The following is a 16634-nucleotide window of genomic DNA, read 5'->3' on the forward strand; positions in this document are numbered from 1 at the left end:
TGATAAAGGAAAGAAGCCAGCAATGTGAGTGGCAGGAGACTTTGGACATTGTTATGTAAATGTCTAGCAGGCAACTCCAAATAGTACTTGCCTAACCTAGACTAGTGCTCTCCACCTAACTACCTAAACTCTGAACCTCCTGCATTCCCTCTCCATTCAATACCACCAGTCATCCCTGTCATAGCCTGCGTCATTTAACTTTTCTCTCCTTCATCTGTGTATCCCATCTTCTTAACAAGTATTGTCAATTCTATCTCATATTCTTATTACTCCTTCCATTTCATTCCCAAGTCTGCCCAAGTACAGCTCTTCATTTTGTCTTCTTCCTCCTTTAATTTATTCTTTCTTTGTTCCGTCCTTCCTTCCTTCCTTCCTTATTAAAAGCACAATTTGATTTCTTAATAAATTAAAGATTGAGTAATCATCACCACAGTCCAATTTTAAAATATTCCTGTCACCCACAAAAGATCTCTCCTTCCCATCTGCAGTGCTTCCCCCCTTTTATACCCTTAACCACCATTGTACTTTCTATATGTTTGCTTTTTCTAGACACTGCATATGCATATAGTCATAAATGTATAACTTGTGGTCTTTTTTCACTTAACATGATGTTTTTGAGGTTCAACAGGCCTTAATATTCATACCTAGTCTATTGAAATAGCCCCCTAACTGGAATCAGTATTCATTTTTACATCCATTCCTTAGGCTGTGACATACAAGCTAAAGTCCAAACTCCTTAAAAGGAAGAAAGGAAACATTCATGCTTCATTCTGACTCTAAACTCCCACTGTATCTTCCACATTTCTTGTGGAACACAAGTTATGTGTTCTAGCCACTCCAGACAATTGACTAGTCTCATAATTCTGTGTATGGTCATTCTGAGCTTATGTTTATGCTCCTTAAGTGCTTTTCTTTTACCCTTCTCTGCTCTTCTGCACCTGTGTTTTTTATCCTAGCTCACCTTCATACCTACCCTGACCCATTGAAATGAACTCTTCCTTGCTTCATATGTTCCCAAGATGTTTTGCTTTTCCTTCTACTGTGCTTACTAATCAGTCATTATCTGTTGTTGAAGTGAGAACACCAATTCATTTTTTAGTATTTACTGAGCATGTCCTTCCTTTCTCAGATCTGGGCTATCATGAACAAAACAAACCTGCCTTCATAGAGTTTTCAATCTAATGGAATGATAGGTAAAAATCGTATTATAAACTGGCTTTGTCAATGGTTCACAGTTTCCTTATGGAAAGGATATAAGGCTGGAATGTACAATGCATTCATGATTTTATTAAATACTCTAATGAATCTTTGGGAGAAATATGCCTTTTTTTTTTCTTGAGATAGTCCTGAGACTTGATCTCAGTGTTATTGACTATTCAGTTAGGGCTCCACCTTTAATGGTTTTGCCTCTGTACTAATTACCTGAAAAGAGTGATCAGTTATTTTCCGTACCATAGCATTTGATACTGTTTCACTAGTTCTAACCATTCTTAAAATTTTATTTTCTAGGCAAACTTTCTACATTCTTCCTCTTTCTGATTCTATTTCCATCCATCAAAGAATCAGAATTTTTTTATATATATATGCATATGCACATTCATATATACATATATACACATACACACACATACATATACATATATATTTCTCTGTGTCTAGGTTCCTGGTTATCTGTGAGCTATTAGGAACATTACTATCTTTTCACTTTGTTATAAGAAGAGCAGAACAGAGTCTTTTTTTCCTGCTAATATACAGGCTCAGTAGGGAACATTTATTTTGCTTCTTTTTCCTTCTCAAAAGGGACATGGTACTTATGACATTTGATATCAAGATAAGCAATTCTCTGTTGAAAAAGTTCTGTTTTTGTTTTTCCACATTAGTTGTTTTTCTGGCAGTTTCCTGATGGCAATATGAGGTCCAAATGACATCGATGTGTTTTCTTTCTCTGGTTGTTTCATGATGGTAATTTCAACCCTGAGAATAATTTGTAATAAAAAAGTAAACTGAATGTCTCTTGTCATGTTGCCTGCTATAGGTTGTCAAAAAAGCAGACATGATCAACAAAAATATGACTCATCAGGTACAAGCTGAGAGGGATGCACTGGCCCTAAGCAAAAGTCCTTTCATTGTCCATTTGTACTATTCACTGCAGTCAGCAAACAATATCTACTTGGTGAGTAAACAGTCTTCCTTTTTTGTCTTTCATCAGCAGTCACTGAAGTCAGTGACTTAAGATTCCAGTCTCTGGATTCAGAGTATGTGGGTTTAAATTCCAGCTCTTGAACTTACTTGCTTTAGGATCTTGGCTAAGTTACCTTACTTGTTCTGTTAGTCTTCTCCAAAGAAAAAGAACTAACAGTGCATGCATGCGTGTGTGTGTGTGTGTGTGTGTGTGTGTGTAGCAGGGGATTTATTTTAAGGACTTGCCCTTGGTGATTGTGCGGGCTGGCCAGTCTGAAATCTACAGGGTAGGCTGGCAGGCTATAAATCCAGGAAAAAATTGACATTGTAGCACCAATCCCAAAGCAGTGCAGAGGCAGAATTCCCTCTTCTTTCAGAGACAGAGGTTAGGGTGGCAGCTGCAAGTAAGTGACAACACTGAAGTCTCTTTTTTTCCTTAAGGCCTTTAGCTGGTAGGATGAGGCCCAACCCCATTATGGAAGACAATCATCTTTTACTCAAAAATACCTTCACAGCAGCATTTAGATTGGTATTTCACCAAGTAATCACAGTACTATGGCTTAGCCAAGTTCACATAAAATTAATTATGGTCATGTGTCACTCATTTTGATCCAGAGCAGACCACATATAGCACAGTGGTCCATAAAATTTTAATAGAGCTGAGAAATTACTGCCTTTTAGTGACATCTCTACATCATAGTGCAATGCGTTACTCACGTGTTTGTGGTGATTCTGGTGTAAACAAACCTACAACACTGCTAGTCATATGAAAATATAACTCATGTAATGTACAGTACATAACACTTAATAATGATGATGCATAACTATGATACTGGTTTATGTACTTACTATATACTACACGTTTTATCACTATTTCATTACTTTGCAATGTACTATTTCTACTTACTCATTGTTGTAAAACAGTATGCCACAATATTCCAGAAGTGCTCTCATGCATCTTGAGTTTAACACCTCTCTTGATTATGTCATTTTCTCATCTGTATTTAATCTCATGTTGTTATGTACAGGCTTGTAGCAATAGGCCATACATCATAGCCTGGGTGTGTAGTGTGGGCTGTACTGCTGGGTATGCGTAAGTGTATTTATTCTACAGTGTTTGCACTATGACAAACATGCCTAAAGACACATTTCTCAGAATATATTTCCTTCATCAAATGACGCATGTCTACAAAGTGAGATGATAATAGTATCTACCTCAAAGGTTGTTACGAAATTTTGGTAGGTTAATGAAAAGCATGAAGAACAGTGGGGTACATAGTGCTAAAATATCTGGTAAGAAAAGGACATAAACTGGAAATATTATGTAAAGTTTGGTATATAATAGGAAAGCTATTTGGAAGGTGTGGGTTTGGGGTGTGTGGAGTTTGAGAGGTGCTTGCTTTTCATTTAAAGCAGAAGCTTACACTCTTTTAATGCTAGTAAGGAATTGGAGAAGGGCAGTGAGGAAGAGGTAAGGATAGAAGGTACTTTGACTACACATGCTAGAGGGTCTCCTGACTTCAGAGACAGTCTGTGGTTTAAATGTTTGGTAACTCCAATAGCTTTTGCTTAATATATACAAGTGCTTTTCTGGGAATGAATTGGACTTTAGGATGTTAGATTTTAAGCCTGTGGTTTATGTTTATCAACAGAAGGCTCATTTTTTTCATGATTTGATTATCATTAGGAGTGCCAGCCCTTTATCCCTAATGTGCTAAAGCTTTCTTGCAAGTCAGTGGAACATATTTGTGCCACACTTCAACTTCTTGCTATACCAAAACTTGAGATTAAACAGAACTCTAATATTAAAGAACATGATATATGCTTTGAGCTATAGGTCTGAGCATTTAGAATAGGTTATAAAAGAGTCTATTTTAAAACCCCTTTGGTACCTGAGGGTTAAATACATTTCTAATCTTTTAGTGAATCTGTGAGTATACTTAGACTGATGTTAAATGTTACAAATCACAGTTTAATGAATGCATAAGGTATGATCATATTGTAAATACTATTCTTCTACCTGTTTTTTCTACTTAGTGGTGACCTCATCCTTTTTAATGACTATATAACATTACACATTTATTTATGAATTCTGTAATTTCTTTTTAACTAAATGGTTGGGTTTTGTTTTTGTTCTTACTATTCTAAACAACACTCCAATGAATACTTTAGCATGAATTGCAGTTCCTGGTTGTAGCAACCTAACTATGGGAGATAAGACTGGGTAATGTTTGAGGGAAACATAATGGAGTAAAGATACAACTTTGTATTGAAATTCACCCTCAGAGGAAGACCCCTACGTTCTGAAAAGGCATGAGATGGGGCTCTACTTTTTAGGAATATTCACTTTTTGAGTGAGTTGAAAAAAATACATGGTAGCAGTAAAGAGGTGAAAACCACAGAATAAGAATAATGGACTTTCCATCTTTTAAGCCAGTTGTTGGCAAACTATGGGCCAGATCTGACCTGCTATTTCTTTATAGCCTGTAAGCCAAGAATACCTTTTCCATTTTTAAAATGTTGGGGGGAAATCAAAAGAAAATAATATTTTGTGATACATGAAATTTATATAAAATTTGAATTTCAGTGAATAAGTAAAGTTTTATTGAAACACAAACAACCCCTTCCTTTTGTTTACAAATTGTTTATTCTCATGTAGCAGCAGACCTTATAGCTACCACAACCTAAAAATATATACTATCTGGCTCTTTACAGAAAAAGAAGGGAACATTGTATGTTATTTAAAGAAGATAGGAAGCTGCTCGATCCTTTAATTCTTATTGGGGCTCTCTTAATACCTTTACCATGGACTATGTCCTACACAGTGTGTGTGCCTTCCCCAGTGCCATGACTGGCTTGGGCACCAGTCATGACTTAGCCCTATGGCAGCCAGGGGTTTCCACAACCCTAGTCTAATGGTAGTAGTTGAAGGGCAGGTCAACCTGCTCAACTGGTGGCTTTTTTTCCAATGCTGTGTCCTAAAATTGGTGGAATAAGTAAACAGCTATAATATTTTTTTTATTTCCTATTCCTGATATTGGATAGAAGTCCATAGCTTGTCTACTAACTTTATCACAGGTTTAGATCACTGATACTCAAAGTGTGGTCCACAAATAAGCAATGTCAGCATCATCTGGGCACTTAATAGAAATGCAGAATCTAAGTTCCACTCCAAATCTGTTGAATCAGAATCTGAATTTTAACAAGATCCGAGACACATTGAAATGTGAGAAGCACTGGTTTAGAGAAAAACAAGATTTTCTAGAAATGGGAAGCTAGTTTGAGGAAAAAAGATAAGGTATGACTGAGCTTAGCCACAAAAATAAAAAATAATTGACTACTACATGCCAGGTACTATGCTAGGAGCAAGAACATGAAGATGAAAACTTTTTTTTAAGATTTATTTATTTATTTTAGAGGGGAAGGGAGGAGAAAGAGAGGGAGAGAAAGAACATCAGTGTGTGGTTGCCTCTTGTGTGCCCCCTACTGGGGACCTGGCCCACAACCCAGGTATGTGCCCTGACTGGGAATTGAACTGGCAACACTTTGGTTTGCAGGCTGGTGCTCAGTCCACTGAGCCACACCAGCCAGGTCAAGATGAAAACATTTATTATGGAAACATTTAAACATACACAGAAGTCAAAAGTTAACATAATTAATTAGATCAACGTTTCACATAATAGTTTTGATTCCCTTAAGTCATTGCTTGGATTCATTATTTTATTAAAGCTTGAAAATGATGGTTTTTACACTTTTATTATTGCTTTAGCTCTTATTAGCTGGAGTTCTTTTATGACACTGACACACTACCTACTGCGCTAACACGGCACCTTAGCTGGACTTCTTTTATAAAGAACTTTCCTTTATCATCCAATTCATTACTTTGAAATTCAGCTATTATGAGGCAAGCAGGAAAAATCCTTGATTCTTTTCCTTTCATCACCAATTTTCAAAAGAGCTACTTCTAACTGTTTATACTGTTACTTTTATTTTTTGTTAAGTGTCTTTATGAATTAATGGAATTTTATAGATATATAACACGTAGGTTTTATGTGTTTTTAATCCACTGTGGTCATGTTCATATTGTCCCATCTTTAGTTAGCGGGAACCCCTTTGGTTAATCTGTCTTTTTATACTGTCCTAGTATTCTGATAGCTTTCTTTCTTTGTGGCATGACAAGATACGTAAGGGTCATTTTGTAAATGTCCTGTACTAGACCTAAGCAAGGAAGTCTATCTACTTTTATTGTGAAATAGTGTTTAGACACCACAATCTAGGGTGATCAGTCCCTTTAGGCCTTTTCAGCAAATAGACAAGAAAACACATATTTTTATAAAAAGGGAAAAAATATGTCATGAATGCATACTGATATTTTCAATTCAATGGAATATTATAGAATTTTTGTTTAACATCTTGAAAAATATATAAATTATAAAAATATTTGGGGAAAATATTTGTTTTACACTGAGAATCTGAGATCCTAATAAAATTAACATAATTACTTATTTGCTTTAACATACAGTATCTGTATATCTAATATTCAAAATAACAGTACAAATATGGTTTTACTAACACTAAAACAACTGGATTCAATTTAGGATTTCTTTGCAGTTTTTTTTGTCCTTAGGATATACTTTCAAATTCTGTTTTCTGAAGTCACTTGAAATAATTCTCTGTGTGGGTATGAAACTTGATGTAGAGTTAGGTTCATTTGTTCCCCTTTCATTTCAGAGCTTTCTACTTAAAAAGAAGAATCCATAAAAGTACTAGAAGAAAACTGATGTATTTTTATAATCATAGAATGGTGCAAGACACCACGTACAACATAATACTTACCATATTTTGCTGTATATAATGTACTCCCATGTATACTATGCACCCACGTTTTTGGCCCAAACTTTCAGGAAAAAATCTTTCATTTTAATTTTCTATTTATATATAAATGGATTATATTCCAGGGTATTATTTTGCATACAGATATTGTTATTGCTTTCTAGAGTTACACTTTTAACACATAGCATAAATAAAAGAATTAAAAACATTTATGTAGATATGGAATTAGTACTACCTATGTATAATTGCACATCCTTATTTTTCCCTCAAAAATTTGGGCAATAAACTGCAGATTATACATGGCAAAATACAGTACTTAAATTTTAAAACATGTAACAAAATACCATACACATAGTCAAATGATGTGTTTGGAGAAAATATTTATTATCCAGAAGACAGACAAAAGGCTAATTTTATTACTATGTAAACATATTTTACAAATCAATAAAAAAAATAAATACTGCAGTAGAAAGTGAGCAAAGAATAGAAGTAGTTCACAGAAGAAATACAATATAATGGCCAAAAACAGTGTGAAAAGATGCTACATCTCCCTAAAAATAAATAAACATTTAAACATGTCCATCTTTTCTTCCTTAGACTGGCGAAGATAAAAAGGATTAGTAATCACTGTTGACTAGGATACAAGAAAATAAGAACCTCATCAGCTCAAATACATTATCTGTTTACTTATTTATTTCCCTCTACTGAATTATAAACTCTTTATGTGCAGTGACTACATTTTATTTGTGCATTATATTCCCAGCACTAGCACAGTATTCAGCACAGATTCTGTGTTTCATCAATGTTTTTAATGATTGATCTCATCAACAAATATCAACTAACTTCTGTGGACCCGGGAAACTAGTACTAACCTAAGGAGGAAAGAAATGACCTTGTTTTATTAACTTTTTAGTTAAGGCAGTATTTTACAGCTTAAAACTATAGAAAATTTTATGATTTAAAATGAGTACATATAGAAGCAAAACTAGAGCTTTGCAAACCACACATAGCAATAATGGAATCATCTGTAGTTACATAATGCTAATGTCATTGAATGAAAGTTTTTTGGGAAATAGGTTATTTATATAGTTTCAAAGTCTCTTCCCTAGATTAAAGTAATTACAAAAGGGGAAAAGTACTTCTTCAATGGAGAAATCTGGAAGGCACAACCCTAAATAAGCAATCAAAGTTAACATCACCAGTCATAGAGCACACTGATGTTAGTTGAGTGGCTACCTGGTGGGAGTCACTGAGAAGGACTCAACATCTCTAATGTAGTATTCCTGCCAAAAAGGCATAAGTTGAATTGAATCATGAAAAAGTAATAATATGTCAAAAAATACTGCCTCCCACTATCCCCCCAAAAGGCTAATAACTTTCAGATTAAAGTAGGGGTGTCAAACTCATTTTCTCCGGCGGCCACATCAGCCTCGTGGTTGCCTTCAAAGGGCCAAATGTAATTTTAGGACTGTATAAATATAACTACTCCTTTAACAGTTAAGCAGAGCTTGGTGCTGCCTCTGGGTAGAAACAAGGTGCTGGGCCAGATAAAACAAAGTGGAGGGCCAGATTCGGCCCACGGGTCTTTTCGTTTGCCACCTTGCTTAAGAGAGAGAGAAAGGGAGAGACAGGGAAGGAAACATCAGTGTGAGAGAAACATGTATCAGTTGCCTCCCATATGTGCCCTAACCAGGGAAGAAACCTGCAACCCCGATATGTTCCTTGGCTAGGAGTTGAACCCACAGCGTTTTGATGTATGGGATGACTCTGCAACCAACTGAGCCACTGAGTCAGGGCACCTGGGCACATTTTTGATGATGAGTCTGTGCCCTGCCTGCAAAACCCTTCATTGGACTTGGACTTGGGACTGTAGGTGTCTGCTCTTCCAAAAGAGGAGAAAGAGACATTTTCTAAGTTTAGAGCTACAGACATACATGCACTTGCATTTACCATTGTTACAGAATTTCAGCCATAGAATGCTTTTGAAAATAAACCTTCTAAAAAGAGAACAGTTTTTTAAAAATTGCTGATAGATGTGAACCAAATGTTTTTCTAACAGGCAGGTAAGCCAGATTACATAAATCAAATATAATGATGGCTTTTAAATTTCCATTTTCTCCAGGTCTGTTTCATTTTGTGATTCTGTTGTCGGAGTTCTTTGGTGGCATCCAGACTCGTCGTCTTTCTTCTGCATTCCCTTCATTTTTTACCTGCTTTCTTTAATGTGAACTTGAACCCCAGTCCGTTATCCTTGTCATCTCTTTTCTTTTTCTCCTTTTAGTTATAATTTCATTTTTTCAATTCTACCTCTTGCTTCTAAACTGTTTTTATACACAAACAGCTTTTATCCCAAGTATTGAGAACTTTTCTAACTTAAAGGTGTTCTTTACCTTAAATAGGATCCACAAAGTATCTAGTTGAATGGAATCACTGGATTAAAAAGTCTGCGATTAAATATGTTGAACTGTAATTGGTGAAAAGCAAAGATGATCAGCAGTACCAGACAGATACTTGGAAAATAACATGGGATCTTTTTTTGCCAGAATTAGAATAACATTTGTGAGGAAGAAATTTAATCTGCTTTGGTTAGTTAATTTTTTTTCCTGGTGTATTTTGTGTGGATGTGGCATTGAGGAATATGAAAGACATAAATATTGTTATGCTTCTGATGGTGTATATGCATTTATTTAGACTTAATCAACTTCTGGTATGTTTGTTGTATTTGTGTATTTGTTTATCTCTTTCTCAGTTTCCTGTCTTACATAGTCTAGAGAATACATCTATCTAGAACTTCCCATCTATTTTCTGGGAAAGTATACATATTTAAATAAGTATCTTGATGACTCTGGAAAATTTCTATATTTTGCTATAGTGAGACACACACATCTACATGCTTACATTTGCCCATGTGTAAACTACCGTATTTCACCATGTGTAATGTGCACTTTTTTGCCCAAATTTTTTAGGGAAAACTCAGGATGTGCATATACATGTGTGTAATGATTACATACTATGGATCTAATAATGTGTATAATAATCCCATGTATATAACGCACAAAAACTTGTGTGTGTGTTATACACAGGAAAATATAGTATATTCATTATGAAAACAACATTTGCTGATTAAAAAACAAGAGCAGGGAAGTCCTAGGCCCTGTCCTGGGGCGTCCATGCTTTCCAGCTTTTCCTGGATCCTGAACGGTGCTTCCCGAACCTCGGCAGGCAGCACAGCCTCCTGGGACACTTGCTGAAGCTGCCTGATGGCCCATGCCCGCCGCTTCTGATTAAGTGTGTCTCTGTGGGGGCTGGTGGATTTTTAACCACATAGAATACTTAGATCAAATTTCTCAAAAGTTTCCAGGTAGAGCTGATACCGCTGATGCGGAAATCACACTTGGAGATCACTGGTCTATAAAATGCTACATGTTAGATTTTTTTTTCTAATTTCCATTTACCAAATATGTCTTAGTGGAAGCATCTTAATTAATTTGGGGGGTAGGAGTGTGGCCCCTAAAGCCAAACTGCCCACCTTGAAATCCTAGTGTGATCTAAGTATTATGTGTGTACAATAAATAAATAAAATCTTTTAAAAAGTCATGTAGTATGGTTAGCTTTTTGAATCACTGACCCAAACCTATCTGCCTCCATCCCAGAATGATTGTATTACTGTTTTTCAGTTCCTTGATTATTTCTAGACTCTAAGTCATATGTTACCTTTTTATTTACTTTTTTAATTTAGTTTCATCAAATATAGACAGGATCTCTTGACTCCTCCTTTGTGCTATGAGGGTACCAGTGATGTCCTTCTCGTCACTCCTTCCCCAGCCCTCGTCTGTTATTTCACGTTGTCAACCCTTCAGTGCCTTTCTGTCACTATGGTTGTCTCCTCCTCTTTCTTGAGAGTTCGATAAGAACTTGAAATTAAAAAACAGTTCGGGTTCTCTGACCATAGGGTGTCAAACTCATTTTCACCGGGCGCCACATCAGCCTTGCCATTGCCTTCAAAGGGCTGAATGTAATTTTAGGACTGTATAAATGTAACTACTCCTTAACTAGGGGCAAGGAGCTCAGTGCTTCTGCCAGGTAGAAACAAGGTAGAGGGCCGGATTCGGGCTGTGGGCCTTGTGTTTGCCACCTGTGGATTAAAGGGTACCAAAGAGACATGACAACTAAATTCCTTTCTTGATTCCAGCTCTCAGGGACAATATTGAGATAATCAGAGAAACTTGAATGTGGAATATACGTTAGGTAATAGCATTATATTAATGTTAAGTTCTCAGGATTATATTACACCATAGTTATGTGAGAAAGCCCTTGTTAGTAGATACATGATGAAGAATTTAGCAGTGATGGGTCATGATCTTGTCAACTTGTTCTTGACTCATTCAGCAACATTTAAAAGTTATACACTAATACCAGTTTCTAATGTTGCCATATAGTTTTTTAAATTAAACTCTTTAATCCGTTAATGAGGTTAGTAATTATGTTCTGTTTATTATGTAATTTAATTATGTTAATGGTTAACATAAATATTTATTGTACAGTCATATGTGGGGAGAGGAAGAAAGTAAATTCGACAAAATGCTAACAATAGGTTAATCTACATGAAGAGTATATGGGAAATCATTCTATTGTACTAGAAAGGTATAAACCTTTCTGTAAGTCTAAATTTTTGTTCAGACTAAACAGTTTAATTTATATTTAAAAAATCATAAGGAAGTAAAAGGGAGAAAACTGTACTTGAACAAAGATTAAAATAAAAAAAAAAATAAAAAAAATCATAAGGCAACATGACCAAACCTGGTATTAATGCATACTGAGTGGCACCAGGAAAATGTGTTTTGTACAGAACCATGCTAAAAATATGTAACCACGATGCTCAAATAATACATATTTTAGTATAATCATATTGTTTTTATTCTGTAACATTTATGCTCCCTTTTGTAGGTAATGGAATATCTTATCGGTGGAGATGTCAAGTCTCTCCTACATATATATGGTTATTTTGATGAAAAGATGGCTGTGAAATATATTTCTGAAGTGGCACTGGCTCTAGATTACCTTCATAGACATGGAATCATTCACCGGTAAAAACTGACTTTTCTCCGCTCTATTACTTAAAAATACAAAAATCAAATTATGTCTACAATAGTTGTATAACCACTTAGCCATATATCCAAGTTACCTAAAGTTTATTACTAACTTGTGTGAATTTACAAATTCCATCAACTCTTCCTTCATCTCCTTGTGTTTTTATAATACATTGCTTTGACCATGAAAATGCCATTTTATTGTGATGAATATTGAATCATTTTTCCATTCCTGTACCATCATACAAAACTGCTGTATTTTATAATCCCAGCTGATTATAGTGTTTTGCTCTGTGCAGTCAGGTAAGTGGTTCTGCCTTATGAAAGTTTGACCTTAATGTCTTTGAATGAGGTAAATATGATTTTGACCTGGCTTGAGGTTTATTTTAACTAATAAGGTTGATTTTTTTCTAATGGATTATCTAATGGACTATCTAAATGAATAATGCAAAAGATTACCACTAAATCAGTTTACTTTCTTGTTGATTCATTTATACAAAAGATGGTTTGCTTTTTAAACTTTACTGCAGTTTCAAAGCCATCAATGAGTGCCATATTTCAGAGAAAATAAATGGTGTTTAAGACGTCTGTAACTTTTTTCCCCCAGGAATTCTAACATCAGTACTAGCTCTCTTTCAGTTCTCTGCTATTTATCTTTTGTGTGTGCAGAGACTTGAAACCAGACAATATGCTTATTTCTAATGAAGGCCATATTAAACTAACGGATTTTGGCCTTTCCAAAGTTACTTTGAATAGAGGTAAGAAAAAATAGCAGGTAAGTATTTCTTTAAAATTCCAACAAATTATGTTTTTTCCTATTAACTTATACTGTTTGTTTGTTTCTTTGTTTACAATGAATAAAATTTGATGATTATTTGTTCTAAAATAGACTAGAAAGATGTAATGGTATCTTTCTTCCAATTAAAGATGAAAAATGGGAATCATTATTAAATCCTCAGAGGTCCTTGAAGTTCTTTGGATCTTCACAGAGAAATTCACAATTTCTGTTCTTTTGAATTCTTATCCCTACCAACACTGGTCCTGACCAATTCGATGTCAGTAAAATGACTAAAATATCTGTGATAAACACTTAATCCCTAAAGAATTTACTCAAATATACTTGACCACCAATAAGGCCTTGGAAAACAAGGGGGAACGAAAGTGAACACACAATGGACTTGTGGTGATAAACACACAATACAATATATAGATGATGTATTGTAGAACTGTACACTTTAAACCTATATAATATTATTAACCAATGTCACCCCAATGAGATCAATAAAAATAATAATAATAAGTGAATCATTTTACACTATTAAGCTAGCAAAAAAGGAGAACTTACTGCTTCATCAGTATTAGGTAAAAATGAAATTTCTTAAGCTGACATTTTCAGTCTACCCTAAAAGTGTTATATCCCATACATCTATTACCATTTTTTATATATAAAGAAAATAGTATGATATTATGTGTGCATGTTGAGTTATTTTATTTTACAGTGTTATGCACCAAAACCTGTAAAAATCTGTATCTCTATCTTGACCTATACTTGCACATTTTAATTAACATGAAGGGCACATAATTTGTATTAATTCCTTAATTAGATTCTGATTTGAAATTTAACTTACATTCCCACTATCGTGATTCCTTTATTTACTACCTCCTCTTCTAATACTTGATTTATCAAGGATTATTTTAATGCCAGTTACATAACACCCGTGTTTATTGACCAAATACTTCCTGAAAAACTAAGACTTTGGATCATTACATTAGGTTCTATCTTTTTTATCAAACTTTAGTGATTTAAATCAGTTGCTTAATTTGGTATGTTTACTCTATGGCATCTGACTCTCCTGGGTATATTTGTCTTGCACAAGCCAATTTCTAGGTGATTTAATGTGGAAAGAGGGGCAAAGTTCAAAACAGATGACTATAGACTTAGTCAATGACAGTTCAAGTTTTTAAAGAATTTCGTATACTTTCTTTTCATATATAGACATCAATATGATGGATATCCTTATAACACCATCAATGGCTAAACCTAGACAAGATTATTCAAGAACCCCAGGACAAGTATTATCTCTCATCAGCTCTTTGGGATTCGTAAGTACTTTAAACAAAAAATACCTCATATAACCTGCCCTTTCATGATTACCATTTAAAATTTAAAATCCTGTTATTTTGCTGGCATTTGTCTTTTTTTTAACGATCAAGCCATGGCTAGTGTAGCTAAGTGGATTGAGTGTGGGCCTGTAAACTGAAGGGTCACTGGTTCAATTTCCAGTCAAGGCACATGCCTGGGATGCAGGCCAGGGTCCTGGTGGGGGTGCACATGACAGGCAACCACACATTGATGTTTCTCTTCCTCTTTCTCTCTCCCTTCCCTTCTCTCTAAAAAATAAGTAAATAAAATATTTAAAGAAAATGGTCAAGATGAATGTAAATATCAAGCATGTTAGATTACTTAACAGTTAATCTACTCAGGAGGTATAACTGTCTTTGGTGGTGCTTTTGTGAAGATAAATGTTAACATTTGTATTTGTCTTTCTTTTTAATAGCACCCACCACCGGGTGCAGACAAAAGTGATGAATCTGCAAATATTCTTCCAACTCATTTTTCTGAAACATCACAGCTTTCTCAAGGACTAATTTGTCCTATGTCTATAGATCAAAAGGACAGTACTCCTTATTCTAGCAAACTACTAAAATCATGTGAGTATACAAGAAAAGGTAGTTCATTTCTAATATCAGTTTAACAATTTGAAAATGCAAACATTTGAACAGCCTGTGGCATTCCTATATTTCATTACGTAGACATCATTTCTGACAGGAGTTATTGTAGATCTTTAAGTCCGCAGAACAGAACAAAATGTCTAGCTAATGAGAGATTCTTTGATTACCTATAATGATACAATGATCATTGGGTAGATATCACCCAGTGTACTGGATCTACAGAAATCTTATATAGAGAAGATGTAGTACCTATAATATTGTTTTGTCTTTATAAAATTACTTCTGAAAGATTTTTGAAATACATCCTGGCTAATGTGGCTTAATGGATTGAGTGCCAGCCTATGAACCAAAAGGTCACCAGTTCGATTCCCAGTCAGGACACATACCTGGGTTGCAGGCCAGGTCAGGTCCTGGGGGACGGGCATGTGAGAGGTAACCACACATTGCACACATTGATGTTTCTCTTCCTCTCGTTCGCCCTCCCTTCCCCTCTCTAAAATAAATAAAATAAATAATAAAATAGATTTTTGAAATAAAATAGCTGAAGAAAAGTTATAATTTTGCTAATACCACACAATAAAAGACAAAGTCAAATACTGGAAGAGAAGAGTGGAACATTTGATACTTGTTTGGCACATAACTTTACCCTTTATAACTTGGCCACAGTGGACAATTTAGTTTTTTGCACTCAATTCTTCATCTTGGGAATGTGAATAATGATGCTTTGAAGGGTAATTACCATTAGTTGTTTTCATGGATGTTACCTCATTTTGAATTTGGTCCTCAACAAATCTGTACATATCTAGAACATACAGTATTGTCTTCTTTTTGCCTATGAGAAAGCTAATATTTGAAAATACTTAGTTACACACTAGTAAATGGGAAAGCCAAGTCCTGGTTACAAATACAATTTTCTGCTCACTTACCCTTCCCTCCGAATTTTGTAAATCTTGTTTCTTCTGTCAAAATCCAGTGTAAAAATGAAAATGACTAAATATATATTTATAGATTTGATAAACAGACTGTTGAAATACGTAATATGCCGAAGTTATTTTATAGCCTTAGTCTTAAGAAAAAATCATGCAGCTCCCTTAGTCATTCTTTAATCCAGTCAGAATGAGATAGGTGGAAGGCAGTACTGTGGATATAAAGATGGCTACGAGATATCCTTGCCTCAAAATAAATTTTAATTTTGTGGTGATTACAGTTATAAAAGGATAACAATCCTATAAAGTAAATGCCACAGAGGTTTCCTTTTATGCGACACAGAAAGTGACAAACACTAACTGGGAAAATCAGGAACGGTTCTAAATGAAGATACAGCAACAACAAAGCTATAGGTTTTCTTTCCAGACCCAGAAAGAGAAACAGGACCTTGATAGCTCCCAGTATAGTGGGAAAGGGCATTTCAGATAGAGGCACTAGCATGAGAAAAGGCATGGACACATGGACAAGATTATTGTATTCCATCTTCACATCATAGGGACTAAATGTATTATGTGAGAACAAAAAGTATGTACAATGACAAAGAAAGCTTAGCAGATAGAGAAGGAAGGATCAAATGTCATTACAGGGGACGTAAAATTTAAGCTGTATCAAAAATGCCAAAGTAGGAAATGGTCTGATTATATCAATGACCCAGAAAGAACTCAGTAGATATACAGTAAGCACATAGCATTTGATCAGACACGGGTTCCATATTATGGGGAAAGGCAACGGAATAGCCTGGTCATATATCAAGATCAGTGTCCAGTGAGTTTCGAGAATTCCATTGAGAGGATTTATGTACCATAAAGA

The 16634-nt window shown here is 35.0% G+C and overlaps 1 protein-coding gene across 3 annotated transcripts in view; it reads left to right on the plus strand.

The window, feature by feature from the left end:
- MASTL (microtubule associated serine/threonine kinase like) overlaps positions 1 to 16634 on the plus strand; it is a 34443-nt gene that overhangs the window by 889 nt on the left and 16920 nt on the right. For all 3 annotated transcript variants that reach the window (XM_036022878.1, XM_036022868.1, XM_028507659.2), the window contains exons 2-6: positions 2036 to 2173; positions 11962 to 12101; positions 12774 to 12862; positions 14101 to 14207; positions 14663 to 14816. In XM_036022878.1, coding sequence (XP_035878771.1) covers positions 2036 to 2173; positions 11962 to 12101; positions 12774 to 12862; positions 14101 to 14207; positions 14663 to 14816 — 628 coding nt within the window. The remainder of the gene's footprint in view (positions 1 to 2035; positions 2174 to 11961; positions 12102 to 12773; positions 12863 to 14100; positions 14208 to 14662; positions 14817 to 16634) is intronic.

The sequence above is a fragment of the Phyllostomus discolor genome, chromosome 1 (genome assembly GCF_004126475.2).
Source record: "Phyllostomus discolor isolate MPI-MPIP mPhyDis1 chromosome 1, mPhyDis1.pri.v3, whole genome shotgun sequence".
Classification (NCBI taxonomy): Eukaryota; Metazoa; Chordata; class Mammalia; order Chiroptera; family Phyllostomidae; genus Phyllostomus; species Phyllostomus discolor.